General features: G+C 37.0%; 3 protein-coding genes across 3 annotated transcripts; all 3 read left to right on the forward strand.

The window, feature by feature from the left end:
- Nucleotides 1-381: 381 nt before the first annotated feature.
- LOC127247249 (pyruvate decarboxylase 1) lies at nt 382-2,875 on the forward strand. Its single transcript, XM_051269029.1, has 7 exons — nt 382-935; nt 1,030-1,193; nt 1,271-1,832; nt 1,924-2,012; nt 2,098-2,215; nt 2,287-2,475; nt 2,560-2,875. Exons 1-7 carry the CDS (start codon nt 510-512, stop codon nt 2,728-2,730), a joined length of 1,719 nt encoding a protein of 572 aa, XP_051124986.1. The 5' UTR covers nt 382-509; the 3' UTR covers nt 2,731-2,875.
- A 131-nt stretch (nt 2,876-3,006) lies between these two features.
- On the forward strand, nt 3,007-9,551 carry LOC127247416 (uncharacterized). The gene is made up of 11 exons (XM_051269243.1): nt 3,007-3,316; nt 3,412-3,630; nt 3,683-3,840; nt 3,922-4,201; nt 4,276-4,532; nt 4,589-4,617; nt 7,839-8,140; nt 8,223-8,447; nt 8,533-8,681; nt 8,761-9,034; nt 9,107-9,551. Exons 1-11 carry the CDS (start codon nt 3,061-3,063, stop codon nt 9,358-9,360), a joined length of 2,403 nt encoding a protein of 800 aa, XP_051125200.1. The 5' UTR covers nt 3,007-3,060; the 3' UTR covers nt 9,361-9,551.
- A 12,147-nt stretch (nt 9,552-21,698) lies between these two features.
- On the forward strand, nt 21,699-23,634 carry LOC127247251 (GDSL esterase/lipase At1g31550-like). Its single transcript, XM_051269031.1, has 5 exons — nt 21,699-22,169; nt 22,252-22,476; nt 22,551-22,699; nt 22,786-23,059; nt 23,146-23,634. Exons 1-5 carry the CDS (start codon nt 21,902-21,904, stop codon nt 23,403-23,405), a joined length of 1,176 nt encoding a protein of 391 aa, XP_051124988.1. The 5' UTR covers nt 21,699-21,901; the 3' UTR covers nt 23,406-23,634.

The following is a 23,634-nucleotide window of genomic DNA, read 5'->3' on the forward strand; positions in this document are numbered from 1 at the left end:
TAGGAAGATGATAGTAATATGATTATTTTATATATTATCTGGCGATTAAAGTTACCGTGAAACCCGCCTCTGAAACCAGGAACGCCTCTGGTTTTGCAATTCCCACTCTGGATTCTGAAGTTTCATGGTTTTCTTAATAATATTTGCTCGATCCACAGATAAATTTGCAGTGTGCAAAAGAAATGAGTCATTGAGTGGACAACTTGACTTCTTTTTCAACCGGATGGTATTTTTGTATTGCATTTCCGCACAGCCTGTCAAACAAACGACGCCGTCTCAAGAATCAAACAAAGGTGGCACTGGCAGACATCAAAATACCATTAAACCTCCCCCAGTAGTAAGGCTGTATCTTCTACACCCACTGAAACTTTGCTGAAACCCTTCTCTATAAATACTTACAGTACAGACACTGATCACTATCAACCCACAACGCATACAGTATACAGATCGTTTGACATCATTTTATTCCGACAGCAATCATCTCTGTCTGTCCCTTCCAAAGATCGCACATGGAAGCGATTCCCATGTCACAGAGCGGGACGCTGGGCCGCCACTTGGCTCGCCGGCTGGTTCAGATAGGCGTGAGCGACGTCTTCTCCGTTCCCGGCGATTTCAACTTAACTTTACTCGACCACCTCATCGCCGAACCCGGCCTGAATCTGGTCGGCTGCTGCAACGAGCTCAACGCCGGGTACGCCGCCGACGGCTATGCGCGAGCCAAAGGAGTCGGCGCCTGCGTCGTCACATTCACCGTTGGTGGCCTCAGCGTCCTCAACGCCATCGCCGGGGCGTACAGCGAGAATTTACCGGTCATCTGCATTGCCGGCGGCCCCAATTCTAACGATTATGGGACTAACCGAATTCTGCATCATACCATAGGGCTGCCGGATTTCTCTCAGGAGCTCCGATGTTTCCAGACCATCACCTGTGCGCAGGTAATAAATTAGGTTTTCTGTGAAGTCAAATTGCCGAATCTGTAGTAAGGCACTACTATTTAATAACACATTGATTACGTTCATTCTGCAACAGGCGGTTGTTAATAACTTGGATGATGCCCACGAATTGATCGATACGACGATTTCGACAGCCCTCAAGGAAAGCAAACCAGTGTACATTAGCATAAGCTGTAATTTGCCTGGTATTCCTCATCCAACGTTTGCCAGAGAACCTGTCCCATTTTTTCTTGCACCAATGTAAGTCACTTCTGAATATTATGATTTTACAGGACAACTTATATGTGTGATTCATCAATTAATTTAATTCATTGCAGGACCAGCAATCAGCTTGGCCTGGAAGCTGCAGTGGAAGCAACTGCCGAATTTCTGAACAAAGCTGTGAAACCAGTGATCATAGGAGGCCCCAAGCTTCGGTTTTCCAGGGCGCAACAAGCATTTATCGATCTTGCAGATTCTTGTGGCTATCCGATTGCTGTTATGCCGTCGGGAAAGGGATTGGTTCCAGAGCACCATCCTCACTTCATCGGGACATACTGGGGTGCAGTGAGCTCCAGCTTCTGCGGGGAGATAGTAGAATCTGCTGATGCATATATGTTTGTTGGACCCATTTTTAATGACTACAGCTCCGTTGGGTATTCATTGCTGATCAAGAAGGAGAAATCCGTGATCGTGCAGCCAAATCGTGTGACTATCGGCAATGGCCCTTCGTTTGGTTGGGTATTCATGAAAGATTTCCTCGCTGCATTGGCGAAAAAGCTGAAGAAGAACAGCACAGCTATGGAGAATTACCGAAGGATATATGTTCCTTGCGGTGTTGCTTTGAAGCGCGAAAATGAAGAGCCACTCAGAGTGAACATTCTCTTCAAGCACATTCAGGTAGAAATGAAACAAACCTAATGTCCTTTTTGATGAACAGATGGCTTAGTACTTAGTAGCCAATTCTTGGCGGCGTCCTGTTCGATTGCAGGAAATGCTGTGTGGTAACACTGCAGTGATTGCTGAAACTGGAGATTCATGGTTCAATTGTCAGAAGCTTCGCCTCCCGGAAAACTGCGGGTAAACTACAGAAACTAGTGAATTCAATCAGCTCTCTATTCATCTGTGAATCAATACACTGATCCAATTTGCTTTCTCTATACAGCTATGAATTCCAAATGCAGTATGGATCCATCGGGTGGTCCGTCGGCGCAACTCTTGGTTATGCTCAGGCTGTGAAGGACAAGCGCGTCATCGCCTGCATTGGAGATGGAAGTTTCCAGGTGAGTAACAATGGCTTTTCTAGTTTCTACCAACAGTGAATGATTCATTAAGCTATAAAAATCGGGTGTAGGTTACAGCTCAAGATGTTTCTACTATGATAAGATGCGGACAGAGGAGCATAATATTCCTGATCAACAATGGAGGGTACACGATCGAAGTAGAGATTCACGACGGTCCATACAATGTAATCAAGAATTGGGACTACACAGGTCTTGTGGACGCCATCAACAACGGACAAGGCAAATGCTGGACAGCCAAGGTTAAAATAAATCCCATCATTTAATTTCTTACCAACATAATTCCCCCTGCTCTGGTTTCTTACACATTCTCCGGCGGTCTTCAGGTGAAGACAGAAGATGAACTGGTGGAAGCAATAGCAACAGCAACTGGCCCAGAAAAAGAGTCACTGTGTTTCATCGAAGTTTTTGTTCACAAGGATGACACCAGCAAAGAATTGCTGGAATGGGGCTCCCGCGTCTCTTCTGCTAATAGTCGACCCCCAAATCCGCAATAGGGGTCCTGTTTTCAAGCTTCTGCAGAAATAAAAGATTTGGTTCCACTGTTTGTTTCCTACCTTACTGTAATTAGATTGTCTTGTAGAAGACAGATATGTCAAGTTTGAGGAAAAGAAATAAAAATCGTGTCGTGTGGCGTGGAAAGAGATAGGGTTCCAAGTTCCTACCTTTTTCCTTTGTTCTTTCGCTATCATTAACAATCAAATATTACCCCACGTGAACGATGTGCTTAATGAGAAATGAAATTGTCCTGAGCTTTGATTGCCTAAAGATAATGTTGTGATCGTGGGCTGCGTCGTTGCTTCACTCTTTCCAAAGGATCCGCAGAAATGGGGGTTATATGTACGATTTTCTTGATTTTGGTGTCATTGTCATCAGCTGAAAATTCGAGTGGCAAATCGATGGTGTCTGGGTGCTACAAATCCATTATTAGCTTCGGCGATTCGCTGGCGGACACCGGTAATATTCTTGTCGGCGGTATACACATCAGCCCGCCGCTCTCTGCAAACCCTCCCTACGGCCGGACTTACTTTCACCGCCCTACCGGAAGATTCTCCGACGGCCGCCTCGTCCTTGATTTCATCGGTAACATAAAAGCAGTTGAATCGAACGTTTAATTCCTAAAGCCAGACTGGTACATAAACACTCTTCCCTTCTCTTTCGCCCTTCGATTTGTATAGCACAGCGTTTGGGGCTGCCTCTAGTGAAGCCGTACGCCGCCGAAGAAACCGGGGAGGCCCGCCGCCGGAGTTTCAGTAAAGGAGTGAATTTCGCGGTGGTCGGAGCCACGGCGCTTGATTACGAGTTCTACGACAAGATTGGATATCAGAATCAAGACACAAATGTCTCTCTGGGAACTCAATTGGACTGGTTCAGAAGATTTCTGGCCTCAATTCCTGGTAAATTTTTTCCCTTTTTTTTCAAATTAGTGTAATTCTGACTACTGAATAGCTCATACAGATGGAAGAAAATATGTCGAAAATTCTTTGGTTATAATGGGAGAAATCGGGGGCAACGATTACAGTTATCCAATCCAGGAGGGAACAACTCTTGAAGAGCTTCAATCATTCGTGCCGGCAGTTATTTCCTACATCGGATCTGCAATTGAAGTATGTAATAAACATCAAACATCTCTAATCAAAAGAATGATCTTGAAGCCTATTTATTTCAAGTCCTAACATATGCTGCAGGAAGTGATTGAGCATGGTGCTGTGACTATCCTTGTCCCGGGGATACTACCTGCTGGTTGTTTGCCTATCTTTCTAACACTATTCCAGAATTCGAGTGCCGACGAAGACTATGATCCCAGAACTGGCTGTCTCAATTGGCTGAACAAGTTCATCCATTACCACAACGATCTTCTCCAAAAGAAACTGCAGAGAATAAGGCAGCTTCATCCTTGCGCCAACATAATATATGCAGATTGTTACAACGCCGCAATGCGCTTTTATCTTTCCCCCGAACAATTTGGTACACTCTCAAATTTCCAACTGCGATGAATAAAGCTAAAATGGCACTAAAAAAAATGTGTATATGCAATGCAGGATTCGGGGACCGAGTTCTTAGAGCTTGTTGTGGAGCAGGAGGACCATACAATTTTAATGCATCGGCGCGATGTGGTGTTCCAGGAGCAACGAGCTGCGACGATCCAGGTTTGTATGTTAGTTGGGATGGAATTCACTCGACGGAGGCAGCCAACGGGTTTATTGCCGAGGCCTTGCTCGAAGGCTCGTATACTTATCCTCATTTGAGAAGCATTTGTGGTAAATCCATGTCCGGGCGTGGGGGTTATTATGAATACTGATGATGAGCCTTTGCTGTAAGCTTATCAAACCTGTCCTTACCAAATAAATACAGTGCGTTGGACTTGGAAGGATTACATTACGGTATAGATTATGCCCGAATCTTGCTACTGGTTTATGTGTTTGTGTATGAAACTGAAACTTACGGTTTCCGGGTAGACCCGAGACCTCAGCCGGACCCGATTCATTTATTAGAGTTTGGATATTAGGTTCGGATCCAAGTAAAGTGTTGAATACCTTTATCAAGTTGGAGTTGGGTCTCGAGTTCAAGAGTGGAGTTAGACCCCATGTAGATCCGATTAATATATTACTAGTACATTAATTATATATATGAAATTTTTTTAATTATATAGATTATTAAAAATATGTTTTTAGATTAATTTATTTATTTTTATTATTTTATTATAATATTTTTGATTAAAATATGATATATAAATTTTAACCCCACCTAGATTTGATTAATATATTACTAATATATTTTAATTTATTTTATTTTATTTATTTTTATTATTTTATTATAATATTTGTTAATAAAATACTCCCTCCGTCCTCTATACCCATTAATATAGTTTTAATTGGGTTGGTCACGGATTTAATGAATATTAACATTATATTATATTGATAGTTGCTAAAAAATATAAATAAGTTAGTGTAAAAAGTAATAGCAATTTGTGTAATAAAAATGAAAAAGTAAGGATAGTTTTACGGTGATAAGGTTCTTTATGGAAACAAAGACTATTTTTTTTTAGACGGACAAAAATGATAAACAAAACTATAGGACGGTGGGAGTATAATCTATAAATTTTAATATATGTCGGATCCGAGTTTGGGCCCAATTTTAAGTTAAATTTTTAAAATTGTAAAAAAAATATTGGATATGTCGTTCCATGGGGTCTTGTTGGGTATTGTTCCGGTCGGGTCCATGTAATATATATATATATATATAGTGGCGGAGCTAGACTTGTTCCGCCGAGGGGGCGAATTAAAGGCTTTATTGAGGTCGAAAAATAAGTAATTTTTATTATTTTGAACGAAATTGATGGTAGAAATATATATTTTAAACGGACAAATGATCTATAAGTGTGTTTCTTCAGTGTAATTTTGACCAAAACTACTGTATGACCACTGTTGACAGGGTTTAGGCGCCAAACTAGGCTTCTTTTACTTCACATGTTTTATTTATTTATTTAAATTATAAATGTAAATTTAAATTTTTATAATATGTATAATTTAATAAAATATATACAATATATATGTCATTTTATGGTAAATAATTTTTTTTTATAATACAGATATATAAAAATTTATAAATATATATATGTACATATAATATAAATTTATAATTAAATTATACAAATTAATACATATTTATATTATTATATTTATTACTCTGATGAATCAATCATATCAAAATTTTCCAAACTCCTAACCAAACCTAAGTACAAAAGAAACATCAATATTCAAATTCAACTCAAAATTCAAACTCAAATTTTCCAAAACCCCCTAAATAAACACACCATATATAACAAATAATATAGTCAACGTAACAGCCGGGGACGACCGCTCGGGGGGGCTCAGGACCCCCCGAGCTCTACGTGGCTCCGCGAATAAAAATATAAAATAAAAAGAAATTTGAACACTACCGGGCCAAACCAACCAATAATTTGAAACTGAAACATTTTTGGACATGCATTTTGGACCTGGTTTTGCCCCGGGCTCGGCTCAATTTTTGTCGGCTCTAAATTTGATGACATTATAATTTTTTTTTTAAAAAAAATATATATATAAAAATAATTGGCTCAATTGGTGACAAGCTGATCCCAAATTAGTGGACGTGGATGATGTTTACGTCAGATTTAAATTTATTATATTGGACATGCCTTGGCCCATTGAACAGCTAGAGCCTAGAGTTGTGCATTTTATTTTAATAGACAGAAACAAAAATATATATGTAAATAAAGGTAGATGTTAATAATATAATTATTCCATCATGAGTAGAGAAGTCAATTTATTCATCTATGATAAGTGACAAAATTTAACCCGACTAAATTACATTTTTAATAATTTGTGAATTACAGCAAAACAAATCTATGTTATTAAATAAATATTATCCAAATAAATAAAAAAAAATCAAAATAAAATAAAATTTCACTAACTAAATATATTAATATTTATTTAGTGAAATAATTCTTATTCCATTCATTGTTTTTTTCTATCTATTATTTTGTCATCTTTGATATTTCTATGTTATTATATTTTTTCAATTGAATTTTCTTCTTTACCGAACAATAAATTTAATTATACCAAATAAAAGCATCAATTTTACCGAATAAAAAGCATCAATTTTTAATTATTTGTTAAAATTTATTTCTCTATAATTTTATTATTTTATTTTTCTATAATTACATTTTCTTACTCAAAGACAATGTAAGAAATATTTGCATTTCATTTTTCTAGAATCAAATTTTCTGTATCAAAGACAATCTAAGAAATATTTGTACATGTCCCATTTTATAATTAAATTGATAGATAATTGTTGAAAGATGAACGTGTTAGAGAGATGTTGTGCCACGATGCAACGTGACTTTTTTTAATGTTATTTGTATAAATAAATAAATAAACTCGATCAACTATACACAGTTATGTGTGGAAGACAAGTAACGATTTTATAATTTATTTATTTCTATTAAAGTTGATCAACTAATTACATCCATACGATTAATTCTTGTACTTGTTTAGTTGATACTTTTTTTTTGTCAAAAAAATTATATTTTATGTCTTAATATTTTATATAAAAGTTAATGTCAAATGAAATGTTCTTTAAAAAAAAAAGAAAAAGAAAAAACCACACAGAGAGAAAAAGATTCTGTCAACTTGGCAAAGCAATAAATACATGTATTAAAGACAATAGCTCAACATCATTCAAATATGTAAATATGAAAAAGATAATAATAAATCACTCTATTGAACCCGTACTTTCATTATTATTATTATTATTATTATTATTATTTTCATGTTAATTAGTTCTCAAATCACCGGCTAGTCCTACTCATTCCGGCACAGCCGCCGGGAAGGCGGAAGGCTGTTCTCCGGCGAGCGTCTGCACCAGGACTCGCTCAGCTGTGGTAGGCAATAAATTAATAATTTTTAAAAAAAAAAAGAATAAAAAAATTATGCTTGACCAGATTTCAATACGTGTCGTGAACTAAGCACTCAGAAGGGATGACTGTACACAGGAGTATCCAACATATATTTCTGCTGTTTCGGAACTCTGTCTCCGCCAACAGAGCAAAAGCATTTTGAAGAAAATTTAAAATCAAAATAAGAGAAATGGCTGTTGCAGGTAATGCTGCTTTCTTCCTAATGATTCTATTTGCAGTATCAAGATCAGTATCAGCAGGAGGAGGAGGAGGACGAAACGATTCGATGTTTGGATGTTACGAATCAATCGTCAGCTTCGGCGATTCGCTGGCCGACACAGGGAATATCCTTTTCCCGAGCGTGCACAACACCGTGCCGCCGTCGGCTAGCCCGCCCTTCGGCCGGACCTTCTTCAACCACCCCACCGGAAGATACTCCGACGGCCGCCTCGTTATTGATTTCATCGGTACGTACGCCGGAATTACTTCCCCAAATCTAATACACTCCGAACCAGTTAGTTCTAACTATGTTTACTTTCATTCTTGCAGCGCAGAGATTAGGGCTGCCTCTATTGAACCCTTACTTTCCCCGGCGAGGAAATGACAAGGAGGAAGATCGCCGGAGTTTCGAAACAGGCGTGAACTTCGCGGTGGCCGGAGCTACGGCGCTCGAGTGTGAGTTTTACGAGAAGAATGGATATCACAATCCGATCACCAACTCCTCCCTGGGAAATCAGCTGGACTGGTTCCGAACCTTCCTGGCCGGACTTGCAGGTTACCGTTATGATACGATAGCTTTAGATTCTAATTACCATAGTAAGTGTTTTGTCAATTCTCATACATACATAAATACATACAGACAGCAGACAGTATCTGGAAAGGTCTCTGGTTGTGGTGGGAGAGATCGGAGGAAACGATTACAATTACCCCCTCCAGCAAGGGACATCTCTCTATCAGCTCAAACCATTAGTCCCTCACGTCGTAAGCTACATCGGATCCACAATTCAAGTACGTCTAAGCTTCATCTCATCTTCATAATTCTATAAAAGATTCTCCAATTAATTATATACAGTATTTATTACTACAGGAGCTCATCAGGCTTGGAGCTGCTACTCTTCTCGTCCCCGGCAATCTTCCTCTGGGTTGTTCGCCTATATACTTAACACTCTACCAGTCGAGCCCCGACAAGTATGATCCGAGGACTGGCTGTCTCAATTGGCTAAATGCCTTCTCCAGGTACCACAACAAGCTTCTCGTCAAGGAACTGGAGAGGATCAGGAAGCTTCATCCTCAAGTCAACATAATCTACGCCGATTATTACAGCGCCGCAATGCGCATGTATCTCTTCCCCAACCTCTGTGGTAATATATATTTATTACTCCTCTATATATCCAAAACTCGGCAGAATTGTAAATTGTAATGGGTGGCTGCAGGGTTCGGGAGGCGAGTTCTGAGAGCCTGCTGCGGCGGCGGAGGGCCGTACAATTACAACCCATCGGCGGGATGCGGTGGCGAAAAGTCGCAGTGCTGTGACAATCCTGGGTCGTACGCGAGCTGGGATGGGGTCCACTTAACAGAGGCTGGGAATAGAGTCGTAGCCCAAGGCATTCTAGAAGGGCCCCACAGTTATCCTCGCTTTTCAGCCATATGTCCTGAACCGCCAATATCCCACCCTTACCTGCAGTAGCTAGAACTAGAAGGATCGATTCGATTTTCCCTTCCCATTTCGGGCAATCATCAGAGTTTGTGTATACACATGGATTTTGTGTTAGATTCTTACACGTGTATTTATTTTGTATATGATGACGAATATATATAATTGTAATGCTGTCGGGTTGATTTATGGTTTTATCGTTAATTGGATTTGAGGATTGGAAATGATGGAAGTTGATTGGCATTTGTTTATGGCCGACCATTTATTCTCATTCTCATCGTAATCAATGAAATTAACATGCATCCTTAATCAGTCGATTATATTGGTAATTGATTGCCAACGCAGTTGCACTTGCCGACAAGTAAATGCGATTTAATTTATTACGACACGGCGGCAGCAGCAGCAGAGGTGTCATAATTAGAATTACAGTCTTGTTGACTTTAGTGAAGTTGATGTTTTTACTTTTACTTGGATCAGGAAGGGTTGTTGAGTGAAAGGTATGGTTTGACTTCATATTCTAGGTTTGAATTTTTACTACCGGCAAAATTCAAGTAATAAAATATCTACTTTTTTACATATACGTCCCCACGTATATTTAAACACAGTGGGAAATGACGTGGGAAATGACGTATATGTAGTACCGGGCAAAGATGTGCTTATGTAATTTTATTATTGTTATGTCTTTGTACTTACATGTTATCCAATCAACAAATAGTGATAATGATATTCCAAAGTATTGATTAGAAAAACATAATTATTAATTATACATTCGGAAACATAAAAAGCATGCGAACTTTACACATGCATATGTATGCAAATTGAGACGGACCCAACCTAGACTCTAATACTATGTCGGATCCAGAATGATCGTCCCACCAAAAAATTTGAACAGTTAAAGAAATATAATCATTAATTATATATCCGAAAACGAGATTTTTCAACAGAAAGTAAGTGTTGAAACGTGACTTGGATTTAGCGGTCTACCCGACCCTAAACCAAAGCGAAAGGACTGTTTCAATTGGCAGGGTTCCTTTTGGGCTTATCCTAATTAATAACAAATGGACTTAGGGTTTAGGGTGTTTTGGGGTGCTTATAAATAGACAACTATGGTTCTTAGTCGGATGACACATTGTAAATCTCTGAATCAGTATAATAAAATCTCTCCGGTTCCTGCCCGTGGACGTAGGTTGACACACCGTCACCGAACCACGTAAAACCTCTGTGTTCTTTATTTGCTTTCTTTCTCGTTTTCTCATAACAAGTGGTATCAGAGCCATATCTCATTGATTGAAAATGTCCTCGTATAAATTTGATCTGGAGAAGTTTAATGGGTCGAATGACTTCACGCTCTGGAAGGTCAAGATGAGGGCACTTCTGGTTCAACAAGGATGTGCGGCTGCGTTGGAGGGAGAAGACAAGTTTCCTAAAGACACGAAGGAGGAGGTAAATAAGGAGATTTTGGCAAGGGCTCATTCCGCGATCTTGCTGTCAGTTACTGATGAGGTGTTACGGGAGGTTGTAGATCAGACAACGGCTTTTGGGTTATGGAATAAACTGTGTGAGAAGTACCAAAACAACTCCCTCACGAACAGGCTATATCAGAAGCAACGTCTTTACACCCTCCGGATGTCCGAAAGTACTCAGGTAAAGGATCATCTTGATACCTTTAACCGTATCATTCTTGATCTTCAAGGAGTTGAGGTTAAAGTAGATGATGAAGACCAAGCCCTAATTTTATTGTGTTCACTACCTGGTTCATATGAGAATTTTGTAGATACTATGCTATATGGTAGAACTACAATTTCTGTTAATGATGTGAAAGATGCCCTTATGTCCAAAGAATTGAAAAGAAAGGTTTCTCTGGAAGAGGGTTCTGGTTCAGGTCTGTTTGCAGGTAGGGGAAGACCACATGAGAGGGGTAACGGGAATGGGAGGTCGCGTTCAAAATCAAAATCCTCTAGCAAAGTTAAGTGTTATCTTTGCAAGGAGAAAGGGCACGTTAAAAGGGATTGTCCACAAAAGAAGGGAAATACAAAAGTTGATTCTAGTAACAGTGGCAGCAGTGCTGCTGTGGTACAAGACAGTTCTGATGATGGGGACTTTGGTGAAGTTCTGACAGCGTGTAGTGCTAGTACTGCTGATTCCTGGATTATGGATACCGGTGCTTCTCACCATATGACGTTCTCTCGTGATCTACTCACTTCTTTTAAGGAGTGGAATGGAACGGTGAAGTTAGGTGATGATGGGGTTCTAGCCATAAAAGGGAGCGGGGTAGTGCAGATAAAATTGCATGACGGTACTGTCAGGAAATTTGACTGTTGGTATGTTCCTGAACTCAGAAAGAATTTGATTTCTCTTGGGACCTTAGCCAAGAATGGTTTAAAATATCATGGTGAAGGTGAGTGGGTGAAAGTCCTGAAAGGTGCGCTGGTAATGATGAAGGGAAAACTGCAGCATGGAATTTATTTTCTACAGGGCAGTTCAGTGATGGGAACGGCGGCGGTATCTCAGTCCTTGGATAAACACGATGACAGGACAAATTTGTGGCACCGGCGATTAGGTCACATGAGTGAGCTAGGGTTGTCTGTGTTGAGCAAGCAGGGTTTATTTGGTGGGGATGTGATAGGTAAAATTCAATTCTGTGAGGCTTGTGTAAAAGGGAAGCAACGCAGGGTGAGGTTTAGTACCGGTCACCACACTTCAAAAGAAATTCTGGAGTATGTTCATTCAGATCTATGGGGTCCCTCTCCGGTGAAATCGCAGGGCGGGTGTTCTTACTTTGTCACTTTCATAGATGATTATTCGAGAAAGGTCTGGTTGTACTTTCTAAAGACTAAAGATGAGGTGTTTGGGAAGTTCAAGGAGTGGAAGACCATGGTTGAAAAACGGACGGGTAAACAGGTCAAGACTCTAAGAACTGATAATGGGTTGGAGTTCTGCAACGCTCCATTTGATGATTTCTGCAAGAAAGAAGGTATAGTGAGGCACCGCACTGTACGACACACACCACAACAAAATGGAGTTGCAGAGCGAATGAACCAAACCCTCATGGCGCGTGCTAGGTGTATGCGCATATTTGCTGGCTTGTCTAAGCAATTCTGGGCTGAAGCAGTAAACACTGCTAGCTATCTGGTTAATAGATCTCCATCAACTGCAATTGACTTAAAGACTCCTCAAGAGGTATGGTCCGGTAAACCCTCTGATTACTCTAATCTAAGAATATTTGGATGCCCTGCATACGCTCATGTGAATGATGGTAAGCTGGAGCCGAGGGCGGTAAAATGCATATTTCTAGGGTATGCAACAGGAGTAAAAGGTTATCGACTGTGGTGTACAGAAGGTAAAAATCCTGGTAAATTTCTTATTAGCAGAGATGTAACCTTTGATGAATCTGCTGCTTGATCAGAGTAGAGGTTGTGAAAGTATTGCAGGTACAAAAGATTGTGGTGCTAACCAGAGGGTGGAGTTTGAGACTCTTGACAGAGTTGTGTTAGAGGAAAAGCAGCAGGATAATACTATTGATCAATCCGACCAACCAGATCAGTCAAAACCTCAAGGGAAACTGGTTGAGGGGGAAGCTGATGACGCTGGTACTGGGGTTGAAGATTCCATAGCAGCAAGAAAGGGAAAGAGAAATATTCAGAAACCAGCTAGGTTTGCAGGATGTGTCAATACGTGTGACATGGATTCTGTTGCTTATGCACTAGCGGTTGGTGATGATCTTGGCTCTGATGAGCCAAAGACATATAAAGAAGCTGTGGCGAGTAAAGATGCAGAAACCTGGATTATGGCAATGAATGAAGAGATGTAATCTCTTGAAAAGAACAAGACTTGGGATCTTGTTGCACTACCAAAAGGGGTGAAGCCAGTGGGTCTTTAAAAGAAATGAGGGAATTCCTGGTGTTGAACCTGCTAGGTTCAAGGCGAGACTGGTGGCAAAAGGGTTTTCACAGAAGGAAGGAATCGATTACCATGAAGTCTTTTCTCCTGTGGTGAAACACAAAACCATTCGGGTTCTTTTGGCAATGGTGGGTGCTTTTGATCTGGAGCTGGAGCAGCTTGATATAAAAACAGCATTCCTTCATGGTAATCTAGAAGAACAGATTTACATGTCTCAACCGGAGGGGTTCTACAGTTCTAAAGGGGACCAGGTATGCTTGTTAAAGAAATCTCTGTATGGCTTGAAGCAGTCTCCGAGGCAATGGTACAAGAGATTTGACTCATTCATGGTGTCTAATGGTTATACTCGTAATCAGTTTGATAACTGTGTTTACTCGAAGAAAGTTTCTACTGATTCCTTTGTGTATCTGCTGTTGTATGTGGATGATATGTTAATTGCAGCTAAAAATATGGCTGTAATTAATGACTTGAAGGCTCTACTAAAGGGTGAGTTTGAGATGAAGGATTTGGGTGCGGCAAAGAAAATACTTGGTATGGAGATCTGGCGTGATAGAGAAGCAAGACGGTTGTGGGTTTCTCAAGAAAAGTATATTGAGAAAGTTTTGCAGGCATTCTCTGTTGATCAGTCCAAACCGGTAAGTACCCCTTTGGCGGCACACTTTAAACTTGATCGAAGCACTATACCGGCTACAGATGAAGAGGTTAGTTACATGAAGACGGTTCCATATTCAAGTGCAGTTGGAAGTCTTATGTATGCGATGGTATGTACGAGACCGGATCTCGCTTATGCGGTTAGTGTGGTGAGCAGGTTTATGGCTAATTCGGGTAAAGCTCACTGGGGAGTTGTAAAGTGGATCTTGCGATATTTGAAAGGAGCGTCTGATATTTGTCTGGTATATGATGATAAAGGCCATGGTGATGGTCTTGTTGGCTATGCAGACTCTGATTACGGGGGTGACTTGGTGAAACGAAGATCACTAACTTGTTTTATCTTCACTCTGTTTGGATGTGCAGTCAGTTGGAAGTCTACTTTACAACCTACGGTTGCATTGTCGACGACTGAGGCGGAATACATGTCAATGACTGAAGGTATTAAGGAGGGTATCTGGTTACATGGTCTGGTGCAGAGTTTGGGTCTGAAGGTGGAGAAACCGGTGTTATTCTGTGATAGTCAAAGTGCTTTGAGTTTGGCTAAAAATCCAGTGTATCATGAGAGAACCAAACATATTGATGTAAGGTTGAATTTTATCCGTGATGTTCTGGAGGAAGACAAGTTTTCTATTCAGAAAATAGCTACAGAACACAATCCAGCTGATATGTTGACAAAGGCGCTACCGACGGAGAAGTTTGAGCATTGCTTGAACTTGGTGAATATTCGTAGGAGGTAAAGCCTTCTCGGGGCATTTGGCAGGAAGGAGACGACTGAGAGATACTGATGAACCTTTGGCGGTTGGAGAAACTCCAAGTCAAGGTGGAGATTGTTGAAACGTGATTTGGATTTAGTGGTCTACCCGACCCTAAACCAAAGCGAAAGGACTGTTTCAATTGGCAGGGTTCCTTTTGGGCTTATCCTAATTAATAACAAATGGACTTAGGGTTTAGGGTGTTTTGGGGTGCTTATAAATAGACAACTATGGTTCTTAGTCGGATGACACATTGTAAATCTCTGAATCAGTATAATAAAATCTCTCCGGTTCCTGCCCGTGGACGTAGGTTGACACACCGTCACCGAACCACGTAAAACCTCTGTGTTCTTTATTTGCTTTCTTTCTCGTTTTTTCATAACAGTAAGATTATATAGATTGAAAATTTAATCTACCACGAGTTTCGGTTCGTTTTCGAGCTTCACACCCCAACAATATTTCGTCTGTCATACTTTGTTTGTTTTAACCTGTAGTATATAGGTTGTAATGTTTGATACGTACTGAAGAGTCGTGTTCTTGTAGCAATGGGTATTTTGTCGAGATGTTAAACAAATGAATCAAATCAAGAGGACGTTTGCAAGAATCCCAATAATGTGACTAACCACCATACGATCTGATCTGCAAAATCACAACTTTGATGTATACTCAATCTCATAAATTTCTTGATTGCACATCGAAATCAATATACTGTTTGGTTGCATTTTCCAAATTTATTATGCCCACAAATTAATGGTGCTCTATTTAGATACCACGTTATTTGTAGTGATTAACATAATAAATCCCTTCAAATTTCCTACTCCAAGTTGCCACTAAATAATGGTGGGCTCCACTCGATGAACGAGCTTTATCATATTTTATTATTTCCTCTGTTGTTAAAATAAAAATATAAATTATATATTAAAATTAAAATAATTAAATAATTTAATTATGATAAATAAATTAATAGATTGTAAAATTTAAAATGTAATTAAATTGTATAATTATTTTTTAAAAAATGATAAATTACATGAGAGACGAACCAAAATAAAATTATTGGACATTTTATATGAGACAAATAAAATAATTTTTATTCAAATGACTCAAATTTAAATATTTTTAAAACTTATATATATATATATATGTGAATTCAATATTTTATTATAATACTATTGAAATTGATTGATTATTTAATTAATTTTATTTTTTTTCTCCGAGTTCGCGTGCAAGTTTATTGCATTGTACTATGACTATCACTCGACAGTAGACAAATGAATATTTTGGAATTATATTATTCTAGTGATCGATATTAATATTATGAAAACAATATTATCGTGTATTTACAAATAATGTATTCAATAATATAAAACATGAAATGAACAACAATTTTGACAAATACCACGAGGGTGTTTGGGAAATAGCAATTTAATAGCAAAAAAGCTAATTTAGGTGCTTGGTAAAAAAAGTTTTTGGAATAAAAAAAAACTAATTTTTGAAAAATTCATCTAACTACCGTTTTGAAGGAGCTTTTTCATTTTAATTTTGGTTATTCCTTATTTACCCTTAAAACTTAATTATTTATTTTATACATATAACTATATTTTTATAGCAGTATTTATTAATTAATTTTAATATATTTGATTTATTAAATTATATTTTAATTTTTATAAATTTAAAATAATTACTATTATTAATTATTACATATAAATTATTTTATTTTGTAAAATATATAAATTTTTAAAATTAAATCAAATAGAAAAAAACAAATGTTATTAATTTATTTATATATATTAAAACAATAATTAACATAATAAAAATATATATACGAAAGATTTATTATTTTATATTTTACATAATTTCAATAAAAAATTATTATTTTTTAGTGAAAATAATTTTCTCATATTTAAATAATAAAAATAAAAATTTTATACTATTTTTATAATTTTCAATAATTAATAACAAAAATTCTCGTAAATTTCAAAACAAAATGAACAAAATTATATATTTTAAAAAATATCATATCAATGTCCTTAGTAGTCATTTTATGTATAAACAACTAGGGTCAAACAGTGGGTTTTACCAAACACTTTATTACAAACCGCTAATTAAATCAGCTAGTCAAACTAGCTAATTAAATCAATTAATATCTAAAAGCTATCAGTTAAATTTCCAAAGGCACCTATATGTTATTATTATACAGACATATTAATCAACACCGGTAAACATAAGAATTTTAAAGAATATCATCGGAGATCGTATATTTAAAATTGAATATTAATGTTACTGTAGTTCCGAAAGTCTCTTAATAATTAAAAAATGTATTCAACTAGTCTTAAAATATTAATTATTATTAAAAATTAAATTGAATAATTAAACATCAATTGACGCAACTATTCATTTAATTATTTATTTTTTGAATTAAGTGGAGAAGTAATGGATTAAACAATATACTTTCGAACAGTTTAAATAGGGTCAGCTCCCGAACTCGTGGTTAATTCACAGTTAAAAAAACTTATTGTTAACGGAATAAACGCAAAACTAAAAATTAATATAAAAGACAAGATATTTGGTAACCCGATTAGAATATAAACTAATCTACATCAGGGCATTCCAATCGATGAGAAATTTTAGTAATTAACCCTGGTTACAAAACATAAACAATCCCAAACTCATATCATTGTTTGCTTTAGAAAATACTCCACATGTTCAAGTTGTTTACAAACACGTTGAAATATTCGATTTTTAAAATGTATAAAATAATATTATTATATCAAATAAATATTTTAGGATTAAAAAATTAATATTTTAAAATAAATTATATTTTTATTTTGTATATTAATTGTGAATTAAAAGAATTTTATTTTGTATATATAAAATATAATATATATATATAATATTATATATAATAATATAATAAAAATGATGATAAGGATGATAAGGATAATATAATAATAACGTTACAATAATAATAATAATATATGTATATATATATATAACAATAAAAAGAAAGAGTTAATTGTTTTTAGTCCCGTAACTAGACGCCCTAACTAATCCCATAAGTGAAAAATTTTCGTTGTTTTAGTCCTCCGGTGCCGGAGATGCCTGCGTGACTCGCCGGAGGTGACGTATCCGCCAGGTGTCGCTGACCTGGCGGACACGTGGATTTTTTTTTATTTATTTTTTATTTTTTAAATTTTTTTAAAAACTTATTTTTAATTTTATTTATATATTTTTTATTTTTTTTATTTGGTTCAATTAAAAAAAAATTAAAAAAAATAATAAATCCACGTGTCCACCAGGTATTGCTGACCTGGCGGGACACCTGGCGGATACGTCACCTCCGGTGAGCCACGCGGGCGTCTCCGGCGCCGAAGGACAAAAACAGCAAAAATTTTCACTTATGGGACTAGTTTGCGATAAGCTTCACTTACGAGACTAAAATGATAAAAGGGTCTAGTTACGGGACTGAAAAAACAGTTTACCCTAAAAAAAGAACCTTGTCAAGGAAGGCAGCGGCAGACTCCAACTGAAGAGAAGAAAAATGAGGAGAAAAGGAAAAAAGAAATAATACTCTCTCCATCTCATATATCATGTCCACGTTGCCGTTTCTATCTGTCCCACATACCATGTTACTTTCTTTTTTCGGAAAATGATTACACACTTTAATCTCATTTTAAACTTTTTAATTTTTTTTTTATTTTAATTAAACTAATTAGTTATCTTAATCTTACTTTATAATTATTTATATTATCGGATAATTATTTTCACTAATATATTCTTAATTATTTACTAATTACACTCCTCCTAAAATACCGTGTCTACAGTGTAGCAAACACGGTATGTGGGACGGAGGTAGTAATAAAAAAAAATTGAGCTTGTCTGATTCCAATTTCGATTTTAGTATTCTATCCATTGTTATACTTAAAGTTTAATTATAAATTTTAATATAAATTTGAATATTGGAGTATTAAATTAGAAAATACTTTGGAAATTTATAATTGACTCTTTGGCTATTTAATCAACGAATTTATTTAGCTAATATTCTTCGTAAACCTGGGATCGTATTCTGGGAATTTTGTATTGATCCGATTCGAATTGAAAATGACAGTATATTGTACGTGCCTATTTATTCATATATTTAAGTATTTTTAATTTAATAATCAGGTCATATAAATATTATAAAGTATAAAGATTTTACAGCTAAAATATCATATTATACTAAATATAAAAGTTTGCAGCCCGACGAGCTAATTATATAAATTAATTTTTGAATATGCAAGTAGTTCCTATGAATAAACATATAGGTCATCTAATCTGAGTAAATAATGAGGCAAGTGTACGTTGGAGGAGATTTGGATAATATTGCCAAAGTCAGGAAGTATCGATGTAAGCAGTAGGGAATTAAATTAAATTTTAAAAAATTAGGTATGCATGTTGCATGCGATTACGATTAATATGTTAATATGATATTATATAGATCATTTTGTCGGTACATGTATATATCTATATATATGTATATGTATGTGTGATATTTCACATTTTATAATATTTGATATACATATTTGATTGCGTTGGTGAATTTATGTAAATAAGGATAGATAAGCTGTCTCACTGGCTCTTTTCAGTAAATTTACTTATTTGACATGTTGCACATATATTTCACGGTTTATTTGATATGTTTTATGGATATATCGTTTAGTCGCCGTGTACGGTAGTGCTAGGCGAGGACATCATTTAGGATTAGAGTATTCGACCCCGATGTACTGTAACACTTTAGCGATAGTGGACGATAATAGTCGGACAACTGAGTGACTCAGTCGCACGGTTATTCAAAGATTAGACACATTATAGTTTAGACGTATTTGGTCTAATCATTCGTGTTAGGTGTTGTTCCATTCATTGGACTGATCATTGGTGACGTCAACCGGTAGTTTAGGATCATATGTCAAACTCCAAACGTGATCCCGTTAAGGCGCGCGAGGAGGAGTAGAGTTTCCGGGTTTTCCTTGGGTGATTCCAAGTTGCACATATTCTGGTAGGGCTAGATATGAGGGTCCTATCTTCACTATCACATATTATGGGTCGTCTTGTGGTTAATGGCAATAACGTTCGGCTATCTATGTATTGATTGTGAGAGTCGTATGGTGGATATATGAAAGTGACCGAATGACCGTTATATTATTATGGGTTTATCAGGTCGTTCCTTGAGCCGATAATTTTTCGGCTATTTATTGATAATGTTTTAGTGAGCTTGTTATTATGAGGCCGAGGTTATTCTGACTGCTCACTTCGACGGATGTATATATATATATGTGTGCATGTGCATGGTTTTCGAGTTTGATATCTTTGTTGCATCATTTCACTATTGGCATAACATGTATTTTGTGAATGAGAGTGATTAGCCTTTATTTTAGAAATGTATGACATGACATATTTTACGTTAGTCCTTAAAATAAATTTAATTCTAGACTGCTTTTAAGAAAAATGTTAAGTTCAAGTATGCATGGCACCTCCGGGACAGGAGATGTCTCGAGATTTAAAAAGACGAGCTGAGTGAGTGAGTGAACTTACGTCTATTGTATTATATGTAAATTTTTAACTGGAAAAATCTCTTGTTTAGAAGTGCATTTTATAAATATTCATAAATCATATTATGTTATATAACAATGCGTTTTTATAGTTAATCTTAGCCTTTAAAACTGTGTTGTGGGGCCCGAAGTAGGAGATGATGACCTCATCGTGCAGTGTGGTGGTAGCATCTCCAGTATGATCCAATTGGGGATGTTACACACGTACTAACAATGACCATATAGCAATGCAATTCAGAGCCTGATGATCTTCTGCGGTTGGAACTTCTTTATCTCCCGTCATTCATTCAAACTGAAGAGAATCGATATATATAGAGGGTGAGAGCTTCACACAAATTTTCTCTCTCTAAAGCATATTCTCAAAACTCACTCACCACCAAGGCACCAACATTTCACCATATCCGGTTGAGTATATCACATTCATTCTTGAAATGAAAAATCTCATATTAATTTTCCTTAGCATCGAAAATGATGAGTTCTATAGGGTTGATGTGATTTGAAATTTCATCAAATACTCATTTTGTCTTTTGCAAACATTTAATGGACTGAGGCAAATTGAATATGGTCAACCCCACACACCAGCAGTCTGCAACACGGTTGCAGTTGCAGACTCCCTGCAACTTCTGTTTGCTAAAAATAAAATGACGTATTCCAAGAATGAAAAAAAAAAAAAAAAAAATAGATATTTGCCAATATGCTAAAATAAACTTAAGAGTAATTTCATTCACAATTCGATTATATAGCTTCAAGAACAATAATTTTGCTTAATTGAGGAAATTTTAAAAGTACTATCAAACGGCAAAAGTATGACCAATACAATTCTTATAAATAACTTTAAAAATTCCTATTCATTAAATTAAAAATGACAAAATGTATATAATTCAAATATTTAATTGTATAATAAAAACCAAATAATTCAATATCACGTTTCTTCCGTAATAGCCTCTTGACTTCCGGTACAACCTCTGGAAGGCAGAAGACTCCGGAACAAGGAACGAGAAAGGCTGACGTCTTGTGTTAAAAAGTAAAATTAAAGCGTTTTCAATATTATATTTTACTGTAAAAGTTAATTTGATTTAATAGCATTGCGATTGTAGGAGAGGTCAATATATTTTTATATATATTCTATAATACAATATATATTACTTCTTCAGTCTTATTTAATTTGTTAATTTCTTTTATTTTTATTTATTCTATATAATTTGCTATTTTATATTTTTTTTATTTTAATTAAATTATTTAGTCGTTTTAATTTTAATTTATAATTACTTTTAGTAATACAATTTTTAAATTACTTAATAATTATTAGATAGAGTATATCTTAAAACAAATACTAACCATATGTTTTTCACCCTATAGGGTATGACTGGTCATCAGAATCTCCAACCTAATGGTTGCTAAAATTTACAAAAAAAATATAAAAAAATTAAGAGAAAATACCCATTGACCTTATAGCTCCACGTGACATGATATAAGCACTTGAAGCGCATGCACATAGACGTATCGATGCCGAAAAACCACCTACTTCTACTGTGCAACACCGTTGGAGAAACGCACCGACGTAATTGTGGATGTTCTTTAAATAACACACATACAAATTTATTTGTTACAGTTTTTAGTTAGTTGCGCATTTATTTTCGCGAAATCATTGCACGCTCCCCGGAGAAGATTCGCCTTGTCGGAGAAATGGCTGATGCAGGTGATGCTACCATCTCTGTAATTACTTTACTTGCAGCATCACTATTAGTATCAGTATCAGTATCAGCAGATCCGATGGTGGGATGCTACGATTCAATCGTTAGCTTCGGCGATTCCCTGGCCGACACAGGGAATATTCTTTTCCCGAGCGTGCACAACACCGTGCCCCCGTCGGCTAGCCCGCCCTTCGGCCGGACCTTCTTCAAACACCCCACCGGAAGATACTCCGACGGCCGCCTCGTTATTGATTTCATCGGTCCGTACGCCGGAATTACTTCCCCAAATCTAATACACTCCGAATCAGTTATTTCTAACTATGTTTACTTTCATTCTTGCAGCGCAGAGATTGGGGCTGCCTCTATTGAAGCCATACTTTCCCCGGCGAGGAAATGACAAGGAGGAGGATCGCCGGGGTTTCGAAACAGGAGTGAATTTCGCGGTGGCCGGAGCTACGGCGCTTGAGTGTGAGTTTTACGAGACGATTGGATATCACAATCCGATCACCAACTCCTCCCTGGGAAATCAGCTGGACTGGTTCCGAACCTTCTTGGCCGGATTTCCAGGTTACTGTCTTTGTTAATAAATTAAAAGTAGATGATATGATATGATAGCTTTAGATTCTCATACATAAATACAGACAGCAGAGAGTATCTGGAAAGGTCTCTGGTTGTGGTGGGAGAGATTGGAGGCAACGATTACAATTACCCCCTCCAGCAAGGGACAACTCTCTATCAGCTTCAACCATTAGTCCCTCGAGTTGTTACCTACATCGGATCTACAATTCAGGTATGTGTAATGTTATAAGAGATATTCCTCTGATAAAAGATGAGATGTATTAATTAGTAGCAACAAATATAATACTACTTCTGCAGGAGCTGATCAGGCTTGGAGCTGTTACTCTGCTTGTCCCCGGGAATCTTCCACTGGGTTGTTTGCCTATATACTTAACACTCTACAAGTCGAGCCCCGGCAAGTATGATCCGAGGACCGGGTGTCTCAATTGGCTAAATGCCTTCTCCAGCTACCACAACAAGCTTCTCTTCAAGGAACTGGAGAGGATCAGGAAGCTTCATCCTCAAGTTAACATAATCTACGCCGATTATTACAGCGCCGCAATGCGCATGTATCTCTCCCCAAACCAATGCGGTATACATAATATTTACATATATAACCAATTCCTTAACTCCAACTTGTCGGGTGACAACTCATGTATGTTGTTTGTTATGGTGCAGGATTCGGCAGCCGAATTCTGAGAGCATGTTGCGGGGGAGGGGGGCCATATAATTACAATGTCACGGCAGGATGCGGCGTAGAAACCGTGCAGTGCTGCGACAATCCTGGTTCGTATGCGAGCTGGGACGGCGTCCACTTTACGGAGGCCGGGAACAGAGTGATAGCCCAAGGCATTCTTGAAGGTCCCTACACTTATCCTCGTAGTTTCTCAACCATTTGTCCTAAATCGACAACCCCTGGGGGCCGTTACGAGTACTAATGCTTTGGTGCAAACTTGTTCGTACATATACATGTTTGTATCTATCTGTTATATATATATATATATATGTTTGGGGTGATCATTAGTTAATTTGCTTTTGGCATTGTTTTATTGCCAAACATTGATTCATTCTCATTATCATTATTGTTGTTTGCGGTGGTAATGAAACATGGCAATTAGTTGCACTTGGCAACAAGTAACACAATATAAAGAGTGCTTTAATTTATTA

This window comes from Andrographis paniculata, unplaced genomic scaffold (assembly GCF_009805555.1).
Source record: "Andrographis paniculata isolate CXL003 unplaced genomic scaffold, ASM980555v1 Contig32END, whole genome shotgun sequence".
Classification (NCBI taxonomy): domain Eukaryota; kingdom Viridiplantae; phylum Streptophyta; class Magnoliopsida; order Lamiales; family Acanthaceae; genus Andrographis; species Andrographis paniculata.